Source organism: Oryctolagus cuniculus, chromosome 21, assembly GCF_964237555.1.
Source record: "Oryctolagus cuniculus chromosome 21, mOryCun1.1, whole genome shotgun sequence".
Taxonomy (NCBI): domain Eukaryota; kingdom Metazoa; phylum Chordata; class Mammalia; order Lagomorpha; family Leporidae; genus Oryctolagus; species Oryctolagus cuniculus.
The window spans coordinates 27272838-27286451 of NC_091452.1; the positions used below are offsets into that span (position 1 = coordinate 27272838).

The 13614-nt window shown below is 54.8% G+C and overlaps 2 protein-coding genes across 2 annotated transcripts; one reads left to right on the forward strand and one right to left on the reverse strand.

Annotated features, from left to right (window-relative positions):
- The first annotated feature begins 757 nt into the window (after positions 1–757).
- MRPL40 (mitochondrial ribosomal protein L40) lies at positions 758–4390 on the forward strand. The gene is made up of 4 exons (XM_051837247.2): positions 758–939; positions 1318–1401; positions 2905–3063; positions 3954–4390. The coding sequence occupies exons 1-4, from the start codon at positions 881–883 to the stop codon at positions 4276–4278; spliced, it is 627 nt and encodes a 208-aa protein (XP_051693207.2). The 5' UTR covers positions 758–880; the 3' UTR covers positions 4279–4390.
- Positions 4391–10010: 5620 nt separating this feature from the next.
- C21H22orf39 (chromosome 21 C22orf39 homolog) lies at positions 10011–13255 on the reverse strand. Its single transcript, XM_002723571.5, has 3 exons — positions 13065–13255; positions 12781–12948; positions 10011–10799 (listed from the first exon to the last, which is right to left on the reverse strand). Exons 1-3 carry the CDS (start codon positions 13089–13091, stop codon positions 10671–10673), a joined length of 324 nt encoding a protein of 107 aa, XP_002723617.1. The 5' UTR covers positions 13092–13255; the 3' UTR covers positions 10011–10670.
- Between the last annotated feature and the right edge of the window lie 359 nt (positions 13256–13614).

Here is a 13614-nt window from a genome sequence, read left to right on the forward strand (position 1 = left end):
GCCACAGGCGCCCCCCGCGCTCGGCCGCCGCCGCCGCCACCACAGCCGCATCCCCTGCGCCGCTCCTCCTCCGGCGGCTCCCGGGCAACGCCGGAAGTCACGGCGCGCACCTGCCAAATCGCCTCGGCGGGAAACTGCTCCCCACGCGGCCGCGGCCGCCCGGGGGCTCCTGGGCGGCGCAGGGCGGCTCCGTTTCGGGTCCGGGCCGGGGCACGGCCGCCGCCAAGGGAGGCGCTTGGATCGGGACGGCGGCCTGGACGCCGGACGAGCGGGACCGGCTCGGCACGCGTCGCCGCCTGTCACCGAGTCTACCTCGCCGGGTCCGTGGCCGACTTATCAACTAACTTTAGTCATCCATCAACACGCGATAACGAACTAGTCGCCCGTTGCAGGCCTCGCGCCCGCCGCCTCAGAAGGCGACTGGGGCCTCGGGCACGAACAAATGCAAGGACAAGAGTCAGGCCCCGGGAGGGTGGCCGGGGAGGCGGAGGCGGGCGCGTTTATTTGGAAGATCGGGCACCGTTTTCATGAACGTGGACACTTAGATCCGGGGGAGCAGGGCCACTCCGGCTGCCGTGCTGGGAGCCCAGGGCCGGCGTTGGGGGCGCTCCCGCTCCCGCTGTGACAGCCGCGGGGGCGGACTCGCGGCGCGGGGCGGAGGCGGAAGGGAGGGCTCCGCGCGCGCGCGCGGCGGCGCGGCCGGGACGCCCGGGGTGGGGCGCGGCCGGGGGCGGGGCGGGGCCTATCGCAGCCCAGCCCTCCGCCGGCCGGAACGCGGGAACGCGGGGCGGCGCGCCGGCCGGACCGCTGCCTGTGGCACCGCAGGCCGGACCCCCGAGAGGCGCGCGCCCGGAAGTGGCCTGGAGGCGGCAGGAGGGGCATGGCCGCCGCCGCCGCGGCGCTGCGTAGGGCCGCGCGGGCTCTGTGCCCGCCGAGCAGGTGAGGGCGGACCCCCGCCGGGACTCGGGGTTCCTGGGGCGTGTGTTTGTGCGTTCGGGGTGGGGGTTCTGTGCGGCGGCCGCCCGTCTGGGGCCTCGCCTTGCTCTCCGTCCCCGCCGCTCTTGTCCGGGATGTGCCGGGGATGAGCCAGCTGACCGTGCGTGTCGTGCGGGGGAAATCCCTGCCCGAGGGCCCTGTGGCGTCGGCGGGAGATTTTGAGAAGCCGCCCCCCTTACCCACGTTGACCTTGCTGTCAGATCCGGTGTTTACAGCTGCCGCAGGTTGGGCGGGCGCTGCACCTTGCGTTTGTGTTCCTGTATTGGGGGGGGGGGGGCGGTAGGGAATCAGGTATTGATACACACTGTGGTCTTTTTTCAGGGCTCTGGGAGTTTGGCGGACCCAGATTCGAGACACCCACCAGCGGGCTTCTTTGTTTTCTTTCTGGGAGCTCCTTCCCACGAGGTAAACCTCAGCTTCTGGCCTTTTTGAGTGAGGGTCCCGCCAAGGCAAACATTGGCACGTGGCCCGAATAAAGCAGACTAACGGCCTGCTGTGTTTCTTACGGTGAAACTTAGGCGGATGCCTTCCTAACTTGCCGACATTCTTTGGACCCTACCTTGCTGTGTGTGTTTAAAAAAAATTAAAGCGTTTAAGCGTGGCTTATATCTGTTTGCATTAAACGCACAGGGATCTGCAGTGTTTAAAAGGACACAGCTTGAATCTGACCTTGAGCCTTCCTCTCCTGCCATCCTGATCTTGGCTGGCGGTGGGGTGTGAAGATTCAATGTATTTCCACCCGGGATTCTGGATGCTTTTCTTAGAGACTTGATTCAGTTGCTCTGGGTGCGCGAGGATTGGCTACTGTGATGAAGAATATTAAGAAGGTTGTGTTCCTCAGAGTCAATTGGGCTTTTGGCCAGTGCTCTAGGATGGGAAATGTGTTAAGACATCCCCCAAAATAAATAAAGACTACTGCCTCTTTTGAGTCTGAGACCAGTTTCATAACTTACAAGTCCATATAAAATATGACTAATGAGCTGTAAAACATCAGGTTGATAGTTTTCAGCGGAGGCCTGAGGCACACCTGAATCCCAGCACTGGCAAGGAACACTCCCCTTCTCCTGGAGTTGATGAGGCCCAGGCGGGTCTCACACAGACACCCGGGTGGAAGCCTGAGCTCCTGGCCCAGGAGAACTCAGTACAAGACTGGGGTACTTGCAGGCCTGCATTGCAGCTAGTGGGTGAAGCCACCGCCTGCAGCACTGGCCTCCCGTATGGGTACCGGTTTGCTTCCCGGCTGCTCCAGTTCCAATCCAGCTCCCTGCTAATGCACCTGGGAGGACAGTGGAGAACTGCCCAAGTGTTTGTGCCCCTGCACCCACATGGGAGACCCGGAGGAAGCTCCTTGCTCTTGGCTTCTGCTTGGCCTGGCCCTGGCTGTTGCAGCTATTTGGGGAGCGAACCAGCAGATGGGAGATTCTCTCTCTCTCTTTCTCTCTCTTTCTGCCTCAATCTGGAAGTCTGCTTTTCAAATAAATAATTTTTTTAAGAATTATTTATTTGAAAGAGTTACAGAAAGAGGTAGAGACAGAGAGAGGTCTTCCATCTGCTTGTTCACTCCCCAGATGGGCGCAATGGCTGGAGCTGTGCCAATCCAGAGCCAGGAGCCAGGAGCTTCCTCTGGGTCTCCCACATGGGTGCAGGGGCCCAAGGACTTGGGCCATCTTCCACTGCTTTCCCAGGCCACAGCAGAGAGCTGGATGGGAAGAGGAGCAGCCAGGACTAGAACCGGTGCCAATATAGGATGCCAGCATTTTAGGCCAGGGCTTTAACCCGCTGCGCCATAGCACGGGTCCCTCAAATAAATAATCTTAAAAGAGATTGGGACACTTCATTGAGCACATCTCTGGGTGTGTTCACGAGACAGAAGAGAAAACTGTTTAATACTCACTTCTCACCCATCAGGGCGGAACCCCTGCGAAAGAAGAAGAAGGTTGATCCCAAAAAAGACCAGGCAGTAAAGGAACGCTTGAAGAAGAGGATCCGGAAGCTGGAAAAAGCTACCCAAGAGCTGATTCCCATTGAAGACTTTATCACCCCCGCGAAGCTGTTGGATAAAGCCAGGTAGGGTTCCTCCACACAGATGAAGTCTCATTTTTGGGTGGTTGTGCCTGCACATCACACCTGTGTTGGGAATGGGTTGATTTGCCCCAGCCTGAGTGCACTTATTATCCTTGACCCTGACTTTTTTGGGAGCTTGAGGGAGCTTTCCTGGGTGGTCGTCTTGAATGGCTTACAGGTGGGAAAGAGTCCCAGCCAACTCTCTGACAAGTCCCAGGCAGATGGTTGAGCGTGTTTGGGCCCGCACTGCTCTGGGGTTCCTTGGGCTTCTTGCTCTTCTGCACGAGGAGTCTTGGCTGGGACTGGTGACTTGGCCTTGGGGTCTGCCTGCAGCCCTTGCTCCCTTCTGACAGTAGGAAGCCCAGGGCCTCTGTGTTTGCTACACAGATGCTCATCCCTGGTGTGTGCTGTGGTTGTGTTGTGGCGCTGGGTGAGCAGCTCTTGCCGCCCTCTTGAAACTGTGTGCGCAGTTGATCCGGCAGCACCTTGCCTTCAAGGGGGAAACGGCACGGGCCTTCAGTCCTGCTCAGTTCCCTCCAGAGTCACCTCTGGCCAAAGGTCCTTGCCTGGGCAGAGGAAGGGCTCCCAGTCTCCTTGGAGTGTTTGCTTCTTCCTCACGGTGGAAAGCCCCCAGTGTTGGCTGTGGCCCCTGCCACATTCAACATTAACACTGCTTGATTTATCCAGGACTTCCACTTTTCGTCCCTGAGTCCTGCTCGTGCCTGGCTGGGCCCTGCTGGATCCTAGGCAGTCCACAGACAGCCTTGCCAGCAAAGTGAGCACCCACGCATGTGCACATGCTCCATCCTAGGCTGTCCACAGACAGCCCTGCCAGCAGAGTGAGTGCACACACACACAGCCGGCTTCATCCCCCTGGACTTGTGTGCTTGCAGACAACGGCCACAGGTGGAGCTGTCATTCGAGGAGAGCGAGCGCCGAGCTCTGCTGCTGAAGAAGTGGTCCCTGTACAAGCAGCAAGAGCACGAGAGGGAGAGGGACGCCATCAGGGCCCTGGTGGCAGCCCAGCAGGAGGCCCTGCAGGAGCTGCAGCTCGAGTCCCCGGAGCTCTACAGTGAGGCCATCAAGCGGGACCCTGGCCTGTTCCCCTTTGAGAAGGAAGGGCCGCATTACACACCACCAGTCGCCGACTACCAGCCCCCAGAAGGCAGGTACAATGACATTACCAAGGTGTACACACAAGTAGAGTTCAAGAGATAGAGCTGCAGGCAGCTCCAGGCACGTTGCCCCACGCCGGGGTCAGAATGATCCGGTTCCAGGTCTGTTTTCCATAGGATCAGGTGTGCTGCTAATAAAGAAGAGTTCAATCAGACCATCTCTTTGTCTCGTGTTGGAATGAAAACTTAATTCACCTGAGATTGGATGAGGTGAGGGGGCTCTCAGCTGGGTCCTCTGCAGGGAACCAGGAAGAGGAAGACAAAGGTGTCAACCACTGCACCCCAGTGGGGAAAAAAAGGAAGATTCCAGATGTGTGGTGAGAATGCCACCTCCAGCAGGGAGCACAGAGTGACCCAGAGGGAGGTGAAGGGTGGGCAGAGACGGGTGGGGCCCCCTTTGGGTCTACAGCTGGGGAGATTGGAGCCACCTAGGCATGTGCTGGCTAACCAAGCTGCTGTGCCCTCCTCCAAGAGTGGTGCAGGGGCCTGCTGGGGTTCAGGGCTCCTGGTCTCTGTCCAGAGCTGTTTGTTTGGGATGGTCGGTGGACATGAGTCCGTTGGGGCTGTCACCGCAAATCCCCCACAGCTGGGGTGCACCTTCACATCCTGGGCTGGAGCTCCAAGGTCAAGGCACTGGCAGGTTTGGTCACTTCGAAGGCCATCAGAAGAGACCTTGGTCAGCGGGTGACTGCCATCTCTCCTGTCCCTTGGTCTTTGTTTTAAGATTTTCTTTATTTGAAAGGCAGAGTTACAGAGAGGCAGAGAGAGAGATCTTCCATCCGCTGGGGTACTCCCCAAATGGCCACACAGTCAGAGCTGAGCTGATCTGAAGCCAGGAGCTTCTTCCAGGTCTCACGTGGGTGCAGGGGCCGAAGCACTTGGGCCGTCTTCCACTGCTTTCCAAGGTCCTCATGACTTGGGTTTAAATTACCACTTTAAGGGGCCTACCTCCAAGCAGGTCACATTCTGAGGAACCGGAGCTAGACCTTCAGCCTGTAACATTAAAAGCCCAGTCTGTGGATGGAGCCATTTCCCCCAGTGACTTGTGTCACCCATGCAGAAAGGGCTTGATTTCATGTAAGTCAACCAGGGAAACATGTCATCTGAGTAAAAGTTAAACTGTTTTCCTAGTTTGTGGTTCACTCCCCCGCCCCCTTTAAAAATTGACTTTTATTTCAAAAGCAAAGACGGAGATCTTGCACCTGCCAGTTCACTCCCCAGATGTCTGCAGCAGCTGAGATTGGGTCAGGTGTAACGAGGTGTACGTTAGCAGGAGGCTGGAATCAGAACCAGAACGGGGACTAGAATCCATTATTCTGATGTGTGCAGGCAGCCAGGTAGTAGTGTAACCACCATGCCAAATGCACGTGCCTACTCCATTTTTTAAATTTTTAATTGTAGTAAAGGGGGCTGGTGCTGTGGCACAGCAGGTTAAACTAACACCTGTGACGCCAGCATCCCAAGTCAGCGCCTGTTTGTGCCCTGGCTGCTCTGCTTCATTCAGCTGCTTGCCGATGCCCCTGGGAAAGCAGCAGCAGAAGACCCAAGTGCTTGGGAGACTGGGATGGATGAAGTTACAGGCTCCTTGCTTCAGCCTGACCATTTGGGGAGTGAACCAACAGATGGAAGATCTCTCTCTCTTACTCTTACTCTACCTTTCAAATATTTTGTAAATCATTATGAAGTGCCAGTGGTGGTGTCATAGCAGGTTAAGCCACCACCTGCACTGCTGGCATCCCATATGGGCACTGGTTTGAGTCCTAGCTGCTCTACTTCTGATCCAGCTTCCTGCTAATGTGCCTGGAAAAGCAGCAGAGGATGGCCCAAGTGCTCGGGCCCCTAGACACATGTGGGAGACCAAGATGAAGCTCCTGGCTTCACCCTGATCCAGCCCCACAATTGTGGCCATTTGGAGAGTAAACCAGCAGATGAAAGACCTCTCTGTGTAACTCTCTGCCTTTCAAGTAAATAAATCTTAAAAAAAATTGTGAAGTGTACATAAAATTTACATCATTTTTAACTATACAGGACAGTGGTATTAACATCACCACACATACAGTCACGTGCAGCAAGTGTTTCAGTCCAGGACAAACCATGTATGAAACTGTCCTGGGCCCTGTGCTGTGGTGTAGCTGGTTAAGCCACCGCCTGCAAAGCTGGCATCCCATGTGGGCACCAGTTCATGTCCTGGCTGCTCCACTTATGATCCAGCTACATGCTAATGACCTGCGAAAAACAGCGAAAGATAGCCTAAGTGCTTGGGCCTCCCGTGTGGGAGACCTGTAAAAAGCTCTTGGCTCCTGGCTTTGGCATGGTCTAACCCTGGAACATTGTGGCCATCTGGCGAGTGAACCAGTAGATAGCAGATTCTCTCTCCCTCCCTCTCTGTAACTCTTTCAAATAAGTACATCTTTAAAAAAGGAAAGAAGCTGACTGTTGCATGTGCTTAGGCACGTAGGAGGCCACGCCATGAAAGATTTGTGAGTATACTCTTGTGGTGATTGCACGATGACAAATCCCCTAGGGACGCCTTTCTCAGAGTACATCCCCGTTGCTAAGCAATGCATGACTGTATTTCCAGGAATCTCTTCAACGCAAAACTGAAATTCTATATCCATTAAACACAAATACCCCAGTTCCCCTTCCTCTAGCCCCTTGTCTCTGATTTTGATAGGTGTCTCGTAGGAGTGGAACTGTAATGTCCAGCTTTTTCCGATGGGCTTATTTAACTGAGCATGATGTCCTCAGGGTTCATCTTGGTGCATGTGTCAGAAATTCCTTCCCTTGAAGGTACATTGATGTTCCATCGTATGGTGACACCACATCTTGCTTTCCATTCATCGCTGGAAACTTGGGATGCTTCGACATTTAGCTCTTGTGAATAACACTGCCTCGAACATGGGTGTACAGCTAGGATCACGGTTGTACAGATATCTCAAGGCTTAGCTTTTGGTTCAAAAGTGAAATTGCTGAATCAATTGGAAATTTTGTTTTTAATTTTTTTGAGGAACCTCCACAGAGGCTGTACTATTTTAAATTCCCTCCAACAGTTCCAGTTCCCCCACATCCTAATACTTATATATTTTTAAAGATATTTATTTGAAAGGCAGTTATAGAGAAGCAGAGGCAGAGAGAGCGAGCGAGCAAGAGGTCTTCCATCTGCTGGTTCACTCCCCAGATGGCCACAATGCCTGGAGCTGACCCAATCCAAAGCCAGGAGCCAGGAGCTTCTTCCAGGTCTCCCACATGGGTCCAGGGGCCCAAACGGCTCGGACCCTCTTCTACTGTTTTCCAAGGCCATAGTAGAACTGGATTGGAAGTGGGGCAGCCGGGACTCAAACCGGTGCCCATATGGGATGCTGGCGCTGCAGGCAGTGGCTTTACCCGCAGAACTGGCCCCGCCTCCATTTTTATTTTTAACAGTAGCCATCCTAATAGGCAGGAGGTAGTATCTCACTGAAGCTCTGATGTTCATTTCCCTAAAGATCCGTAGTGGTGAGCATATTTTTTACATGCCTGTGGGCCATTTGTCCAGCTTTGGAGAAATGCCTGTTCAAGTCCTTTGCCCATTTTTCCATTTTTCTCATGGAGTTTTAGGAGTTCTCTGTATTCAGGTTATTAATCTCTTACCAGACACATGGTTTGCAAATGTTTCCCTCCATTCTGTGGCTTATCTTTTCATTCTGTTGATACTGTCTTGATGCACAAAGCTTTAAAGTAGGATGAAATCTCATTTGTCTATTTTTCTTTTTAATTACAGTGACCGTGGTGTCATCTCAGAGAAACTTAGCAAATCCAATGTCATAGGCTTTTCCCGGAATTTTATTCTAAGCGTTTTATGTCTTACATTTAGGTTTTTGATCCATTTTGAGTGAATTGCTGTATATGGTTGTTGGAAGGGCTCAAACGCATTCTGCAGGCAGAGATTCAGTTTGCCTGGCATCAGCCGCCTACCAAACTCCTGTTGAACCATCCTGGAACCTTCGTCACACACCTTTAGACCACATTTTTTTTTTTTTTTAAGATTTATTTTATTTATTTGAAAGAGTTACAGAAAGGCAAAAGCAGAGAGAAAGAGATCTTCTGGGGCCTGTGCTGTGGCGTAGCGGGTAAAGCCACCGCCTGCAGTGCTGGTATCCCATAAGGGCACTGGTTCAATTCCCGGCTGCTCCAGTTCCAATCCAGTTCTCTGCTCTGGCCTGGGAAAGCAGTAGAAGCTGGCCTAAGTCCTTGGGCCCCTGTACCCGTGTGGGAGACCCAGAAGTTGTTCCTGGCTCCTGGCTTCAGATTGGCACAGCTCTGGCCATTGCAGCCAATTGGGGAGTGAACCAGCAGATGGAAGACCTCTCTCTCTGCCCCTCCTTATCTGTGTAACTCTGGCTGTCAAATAAATAAATCTTTAAGAAAAAGATTTATTTTACTTACTAGAAAGGCAAAGGCAGAGAGAAAGATCTTCCAGCCACTGGTTCACTCCCCAGATGGCTACAATGACCAGCGCTGAGCCAGTTTGAAGCCAGGAGCATATTCCAGGTTTCCCACATGGTGACAGGAGCCCAAGTACTTGGGCCATCTGCTGCTGCTTTCCCAGGGACATTAGCAGAAGCTGGGTTGTAAGTGGAGCAGCTGAGAAACTGCACTCATGGGACCCCGGGGTTCCAGGCAGCTGCTTAACCCTCCACGCTACACCAGTCCCTACTGTTTACATCTTCCCCCCAAACTGCAACAAATTCTGAAGGCAACTGTTGTCTTTCTAGATTGCAATCCAAGGTTATCAATCCCTGTCCAGTGGGCACTTGGATGTGGGGGAATGAATCCTGAAATAAATGAACATTGTGTCCAGAGAGATTAGGAAGGGGGGCAAAATGCAACAGTAGCACCATAGAGGGAGAACTTGAATGTTGATATAAAGCAGCAAGAAGCAGAGCCTTGCCTAAGGGAGCACACAGCTGCCAATGCTCAGATCTCAATCTCTCAACAGCAGGTGACATGAAGTGTGGCAGTAGTCAGGGGGCACGCCTCATGGACTGGCTCATACTGGCTGCGCTTCAGAATTCCCCAAGCTCCCCAGCTGTGGCCCAGGGACCCCAAAGTGCAATTCCAAGCATCCTATGCAGAGTGCAAAAGTGCAGGGGCCTCCTCACTGCTTTAGAGTGGGTACAGAAATGCCCATTATCCAACCAGCCAGGATGGCTCAGCTGCCTGTGGGCCCTTATGAGCGCACACTCCCCGCACACAGTAGACAGAGGGGCTCGCAGGCAACACAGAGGAGCACATGAGAGGGGAAAGGGAGTCATCGAGGCATGCTCTTCTGAAGAACAGTATTCTGTCCCAGAGAATGAATTAGAAGATGTCTGACCAGGGATGGGGTTCCACATTAGCAGTTAAGACACTCGCAGCCCACATCAAAGTGTCCGAGTCCCAGCTTCCTGCTAATGCACATCTTGGGAGGCGGCAGGTGATGGCTCAAGTCCTTGGGTCCTCGCCCCCAGTGTGTAGCTCCTGGTTTCAGCCGCAGCTCAGCCCTGGCCATCGTGGGCACTGAACCAGCACCTGACGTCTCAGTACCTGTCTGGAGGAGGGTGGGCACGTAGCAGTAGCCCGCTAGTCTGGCCTCAGCTTCACCCAGGAAGACCGCTGGACCATGTTATTAGCAGTAAAACCTCTGTAAGAACAAGAGTTCCTGATGATTTGTATTTATATATTTTAGTAACATCCGCGAGAAAATAAACATGAAACTAGCACTGTCAGAGTACAACACTGCAAGGTGCAAAGGACTTAATTTTCAGCTTTTATTTGGAATCTGATACACTAATACACAATACACTAATGCCCAGGGAGGAGATTTTAAAGAAAGGAGACCTAAACCCCATGTCTTGGGCTTGGATTTCTTAAGCCAAGTGTCTTTTTTCCATGCAAGGTGGTATGTTCTGGGGGGAAGCACGTTGGTGCAGAGGCACCAGTGGAGCCGAGCAGAATGGGCGTGCCATGCTTTTTGGCCAGCAGCTGGCCACACATGGGAGTCACCAAGCCTGGTGCATGGTAGCCTGTGCCCCAAGGACAGGGAGAGGCGCTCACAGCAGCACCTCTGTTTAGCAACCTCATCCTGGCCCACCTATGTGGGTCCTCACAGGTCAGGACTCCCCGCCAGGGGTTTGCCTGAGACTCCTAGCCTTGAGGACTGCCATCTCTGGGGGCGGGGATGGAAGGGGCCAGGTACCTGCCACAGTGCTTGGCTTCCTGGAAGCTGTGGGGTGGGTGCACTTGACTTTCAGAGCATTGCAGTGGCGGGAGCGCTGAGGCAGTGAAGAGTGGACAGGTCGGGCTGCCTGCGTCCCACTCTGTGTCTCGAGCCGGGAGGGAGGAGGCAGGACCCACTAGACGGGGTTGGTCACAGATCCAATGAAGCCACACCAGCCGAGGGTGGAGGGGTGCCCGTCACTCGTCCTTCTCCTCCTGTGGCAGAGGGAGGTGCCAGTCTGCAGGAGGGCTCTGCCTCGGAGTCCACACCAGGGCGTGCTTCTGTGCGGCCTGGACCCGCGCCCGCTCACTCTCACAGAGGGATCGCTGTAAAAAGACACCCTGGTCACGTCCCCGCACGTGGCCTCATGGTCCGCAAGCACCCTCCCATGGCCCCTGTGCCTCCCGTCTTCTCAGCACCTTTCTGAGCACTGATGGACAAGTGGGGGCATATGGGACCCAGCACTCTGCTGCTCGGCCAGCCTCTTGCATCTAATATAGTCTAGCAAGTGCTCCATGTTCACACACATGAGGGATTTTAAAACATCTGGGTCTCAGGACTCAGTGGCTTCAGTTGCCTTGGTCAAGTCTGGGGCAGGTTCACCTGGGCTGAGGGCCGGGGGCACTGCAGGGGGAAGTGTGGTCAGAAGGGAGGAAGATGAAGCACAAGACCAGGGGGAGTCCCGACCACAGACACGGGGCTGTGCAACCCGGCAGCTTCCCTGGGCAGTGGTCGCCCAGCACACACGCAGCGGGAGGGCGTCATGGCCGGGCTGACTCTTGCCACTGTGGGCCCCTGGTGGGTGGGTGGCAGGTGCCCGGCAGGCCTCATCACACACACGAGTACACCTATCCACCTGTCTGTCTGCATTCAAGCTCTATTGTTTGAAATGTTTTTTGTTGTTGTTGTTCTCATTTACAAAGTGGTAAACAATGTAAAGGAGGACACAAAAGATTCCCAGACATCCACCCTGGACGTGGCGGTGAGCAGCGAGCTTCACCAACACCCAGAAAGTAGCGCTCTCGCTGGTGCCCCCCAGGTGGGGTGCGCCTCTGCTGAGTAGTCCACTTCCAGCTCTTCTCCCTGAACAATGTGGTGCTGGCACCTTTCCGTGCCCACGCCCAGGGACATGACTCTACCCCACTGTGTGGAAAAGTTATCTGGTCGAACGTCTGCCAGTGGAATTTGGGTCACTTTCAGTTCCTGTACTGTCAAAAACAGTGGCACAATGCAGATTGTAATGTCCTAACTGTAATGTTATCCACTTACCTCTCCCAGGATAAAATCCCAGAAGTTAAGACTACGCCTTTGACATTTGGGCCATCAGAACACCATACACCCCCACCAGCACTATACAAGTAGCCAGGACTAACTAAACCCTATCCACACTTCTGACTTCATGCTGGCCAAAAGCCACTCTCCCTGTCATTTTAACTAGCCTACCTGCCTACATTTGGTTTCTTTTTTCAGTGAATTGCTTCTTTGTTTCTTTTGCTCATTTTTTTTCTTAAATTCCAAAATCCACCCAGTTTTCTTACTGATAGAAAAGTGCTCTTTCAAATACACATACACACATGTTATCCATCTCTTGCCATACAGGCTACAAGCTTTCTCCCTCTTTTGTTTTGTTTCCTTTCACTTAGGGACTGTCTTCATTTTCTTTCCTTCCTCCCTCCCTTCTTCCCTTCCTGGATTCTCTTATATGAAAGTCAGATTACAGACTTAGAGAAAGAGAGGGCTTCCATCCGTTGGTTCACTCCCCAGCAGGCTACAATGGCCAGAGCCGAGCCAGGCTAAAGCCAGGAGTGTCATCCAGGTCTCTCACATGGGTTCAGGGGCCCAAAGATTTGTGCCATCCTCCACTGCTTTCCCAGGCACATTAGCAGGGAGCTGGACCGGAAGTGGAGCAGCGACTCGACCTAGTGCTCGTATGGGAGCTGGCGCTGCAGGTGGCTCGACCTAGTGCTCGTATGGGAGCTGGCGCTGCAGGTGGCTGGAGCCAGTGCTCGTGTGGGAGCTGGCTCGTATGGCAGCACACTTTGAGGAGAGAAACTTCCGAACTCTTCGCCTAAGCCCACCAGGTCCCTGGCGCCTTTGCAACCTCACCCCACGCCTCTACAGCCCGCTCCCTCCCCGCTCCGGGCCTGGGTTACGCGGTGGGGTACACCGCGCGGTCCTCCCATCGCTGTCTCCGACGCCGTCCGAGGACTACTTTTCTGGGGGTATTTCTCACAAGAAGGCAAGGCCGGGGCGGGGAGGGAGGGAGTGAGGGAGGCCGGCCGCCCGGCGCCCGCCCCGTCCGCACACCTGGGCCTCTGCGCTGCGGCGCTCCTCCCAGTCGCGGCAGCGGGCCAGGTCGCGCCGCCACTGCTCGCAGGACGGCCGCTCGCCATGGACGTAGTAGTGGTGCAGGAAGTGCCTGGCGCTGCGGCACAGCTTCCACTCGGCGCGGTAGGCTTCACAGGGGCGCGGCGGCTGCGGCGAAGAGGCCAGGCCTCAGCGACTCCCCCGCCCCGCCCTGCCCTTCCCTGGGAGAGGCCGCCGGGACCGCCGAGCTCTCCGCGCGTCCCCGACACCCCCACCACACTCACCTGCCAGCCGCCGCCGCCGTCAGCCATGTCTGGGCCACTACCAAATCCCCGCTTTCACCCGTCAGCCAATGAGGCATGAAGAAAGCCGGCGCTGGCTGATGGATGGACAGAAGAGCCAATAACTCTAAGATACGACGACGAACTCCTCGCTCGCCTCCTTGAAAGGCACCAATAATCAGCACGCCTGTACTAAACAGCCAATCACAGCCGGGGGCGGGGCCGTGCGAAGAGGCGGGTCCCCACAGGGGGCGGATGGGAGGGCGTGTCCCGAGGCGGGCAGCAGGCACCTGCCTGGTGACCAGCGGGCGTTGGGGGCAGCGAAGCCACGTTGATTTGGCTGCAAGGATATGGTTCAGGCCAGATCTTTTTGGCAGCTTTGTTATCTTCCTTGACCTCAAAGATCCGATTTATTTCTGCAAACACATACAGCTCAACTCTGCGCCAGCTGACCCCCTAGGTCTTCAGCTGCAGTGGTGTCGCCATGGTGTCCACTCAGGGTAGAGTGGCGCTCGCAAAGTGACCGAGGCTGTTTGGGCGTGACGCATGTCCT

Bases quoted from the DNA above. Each gene is read 5' to 3' on its own strand.
- MRPL40 (XM_051837247.2), top strand. From the start codon at position 881: ATGGCCGCCGCCGCCGCGGCGCTGCGTAGGGCCGCGCGGGCTCTGTGC. The intron at 940-1,317 runs GTGAGGGCGGAC...GTCTTTTTTCAG, and splicing joins GCTCTGTGCCCGCCGAGCAG to GGCTCTGGGAGTTTGGCGGA. The intron at 1,402-2,904 runs GTAAACCTCAGC...CTCACCCATCAG, and splicing joins TGGGAGCTCCTTCCCACGAG to GGCGGAACCCCTGCGAAAGA.
- C21H22orf39 (XM_002723571.5), bottom strand. From the start codon at position 13,091: ATGGCTGACGGCGGCGGCGGCTGGCAG. The intron at 12,949-13,064 runs GTGAGTGTGGTG...TCTTCGCCGCAG, and splicing joins ACGGCGGCGGCGGCTGGCAG to CCGCCGCGCCCCTGTGAAGC. The intron at 10,800-12,780 runs GTGTGCGGACGG...GTCTTTTTACAG, and splicing joins GCCGCAGCGCAGAGGCCCAG to CGATCCCTCTGTGAGAGTGA.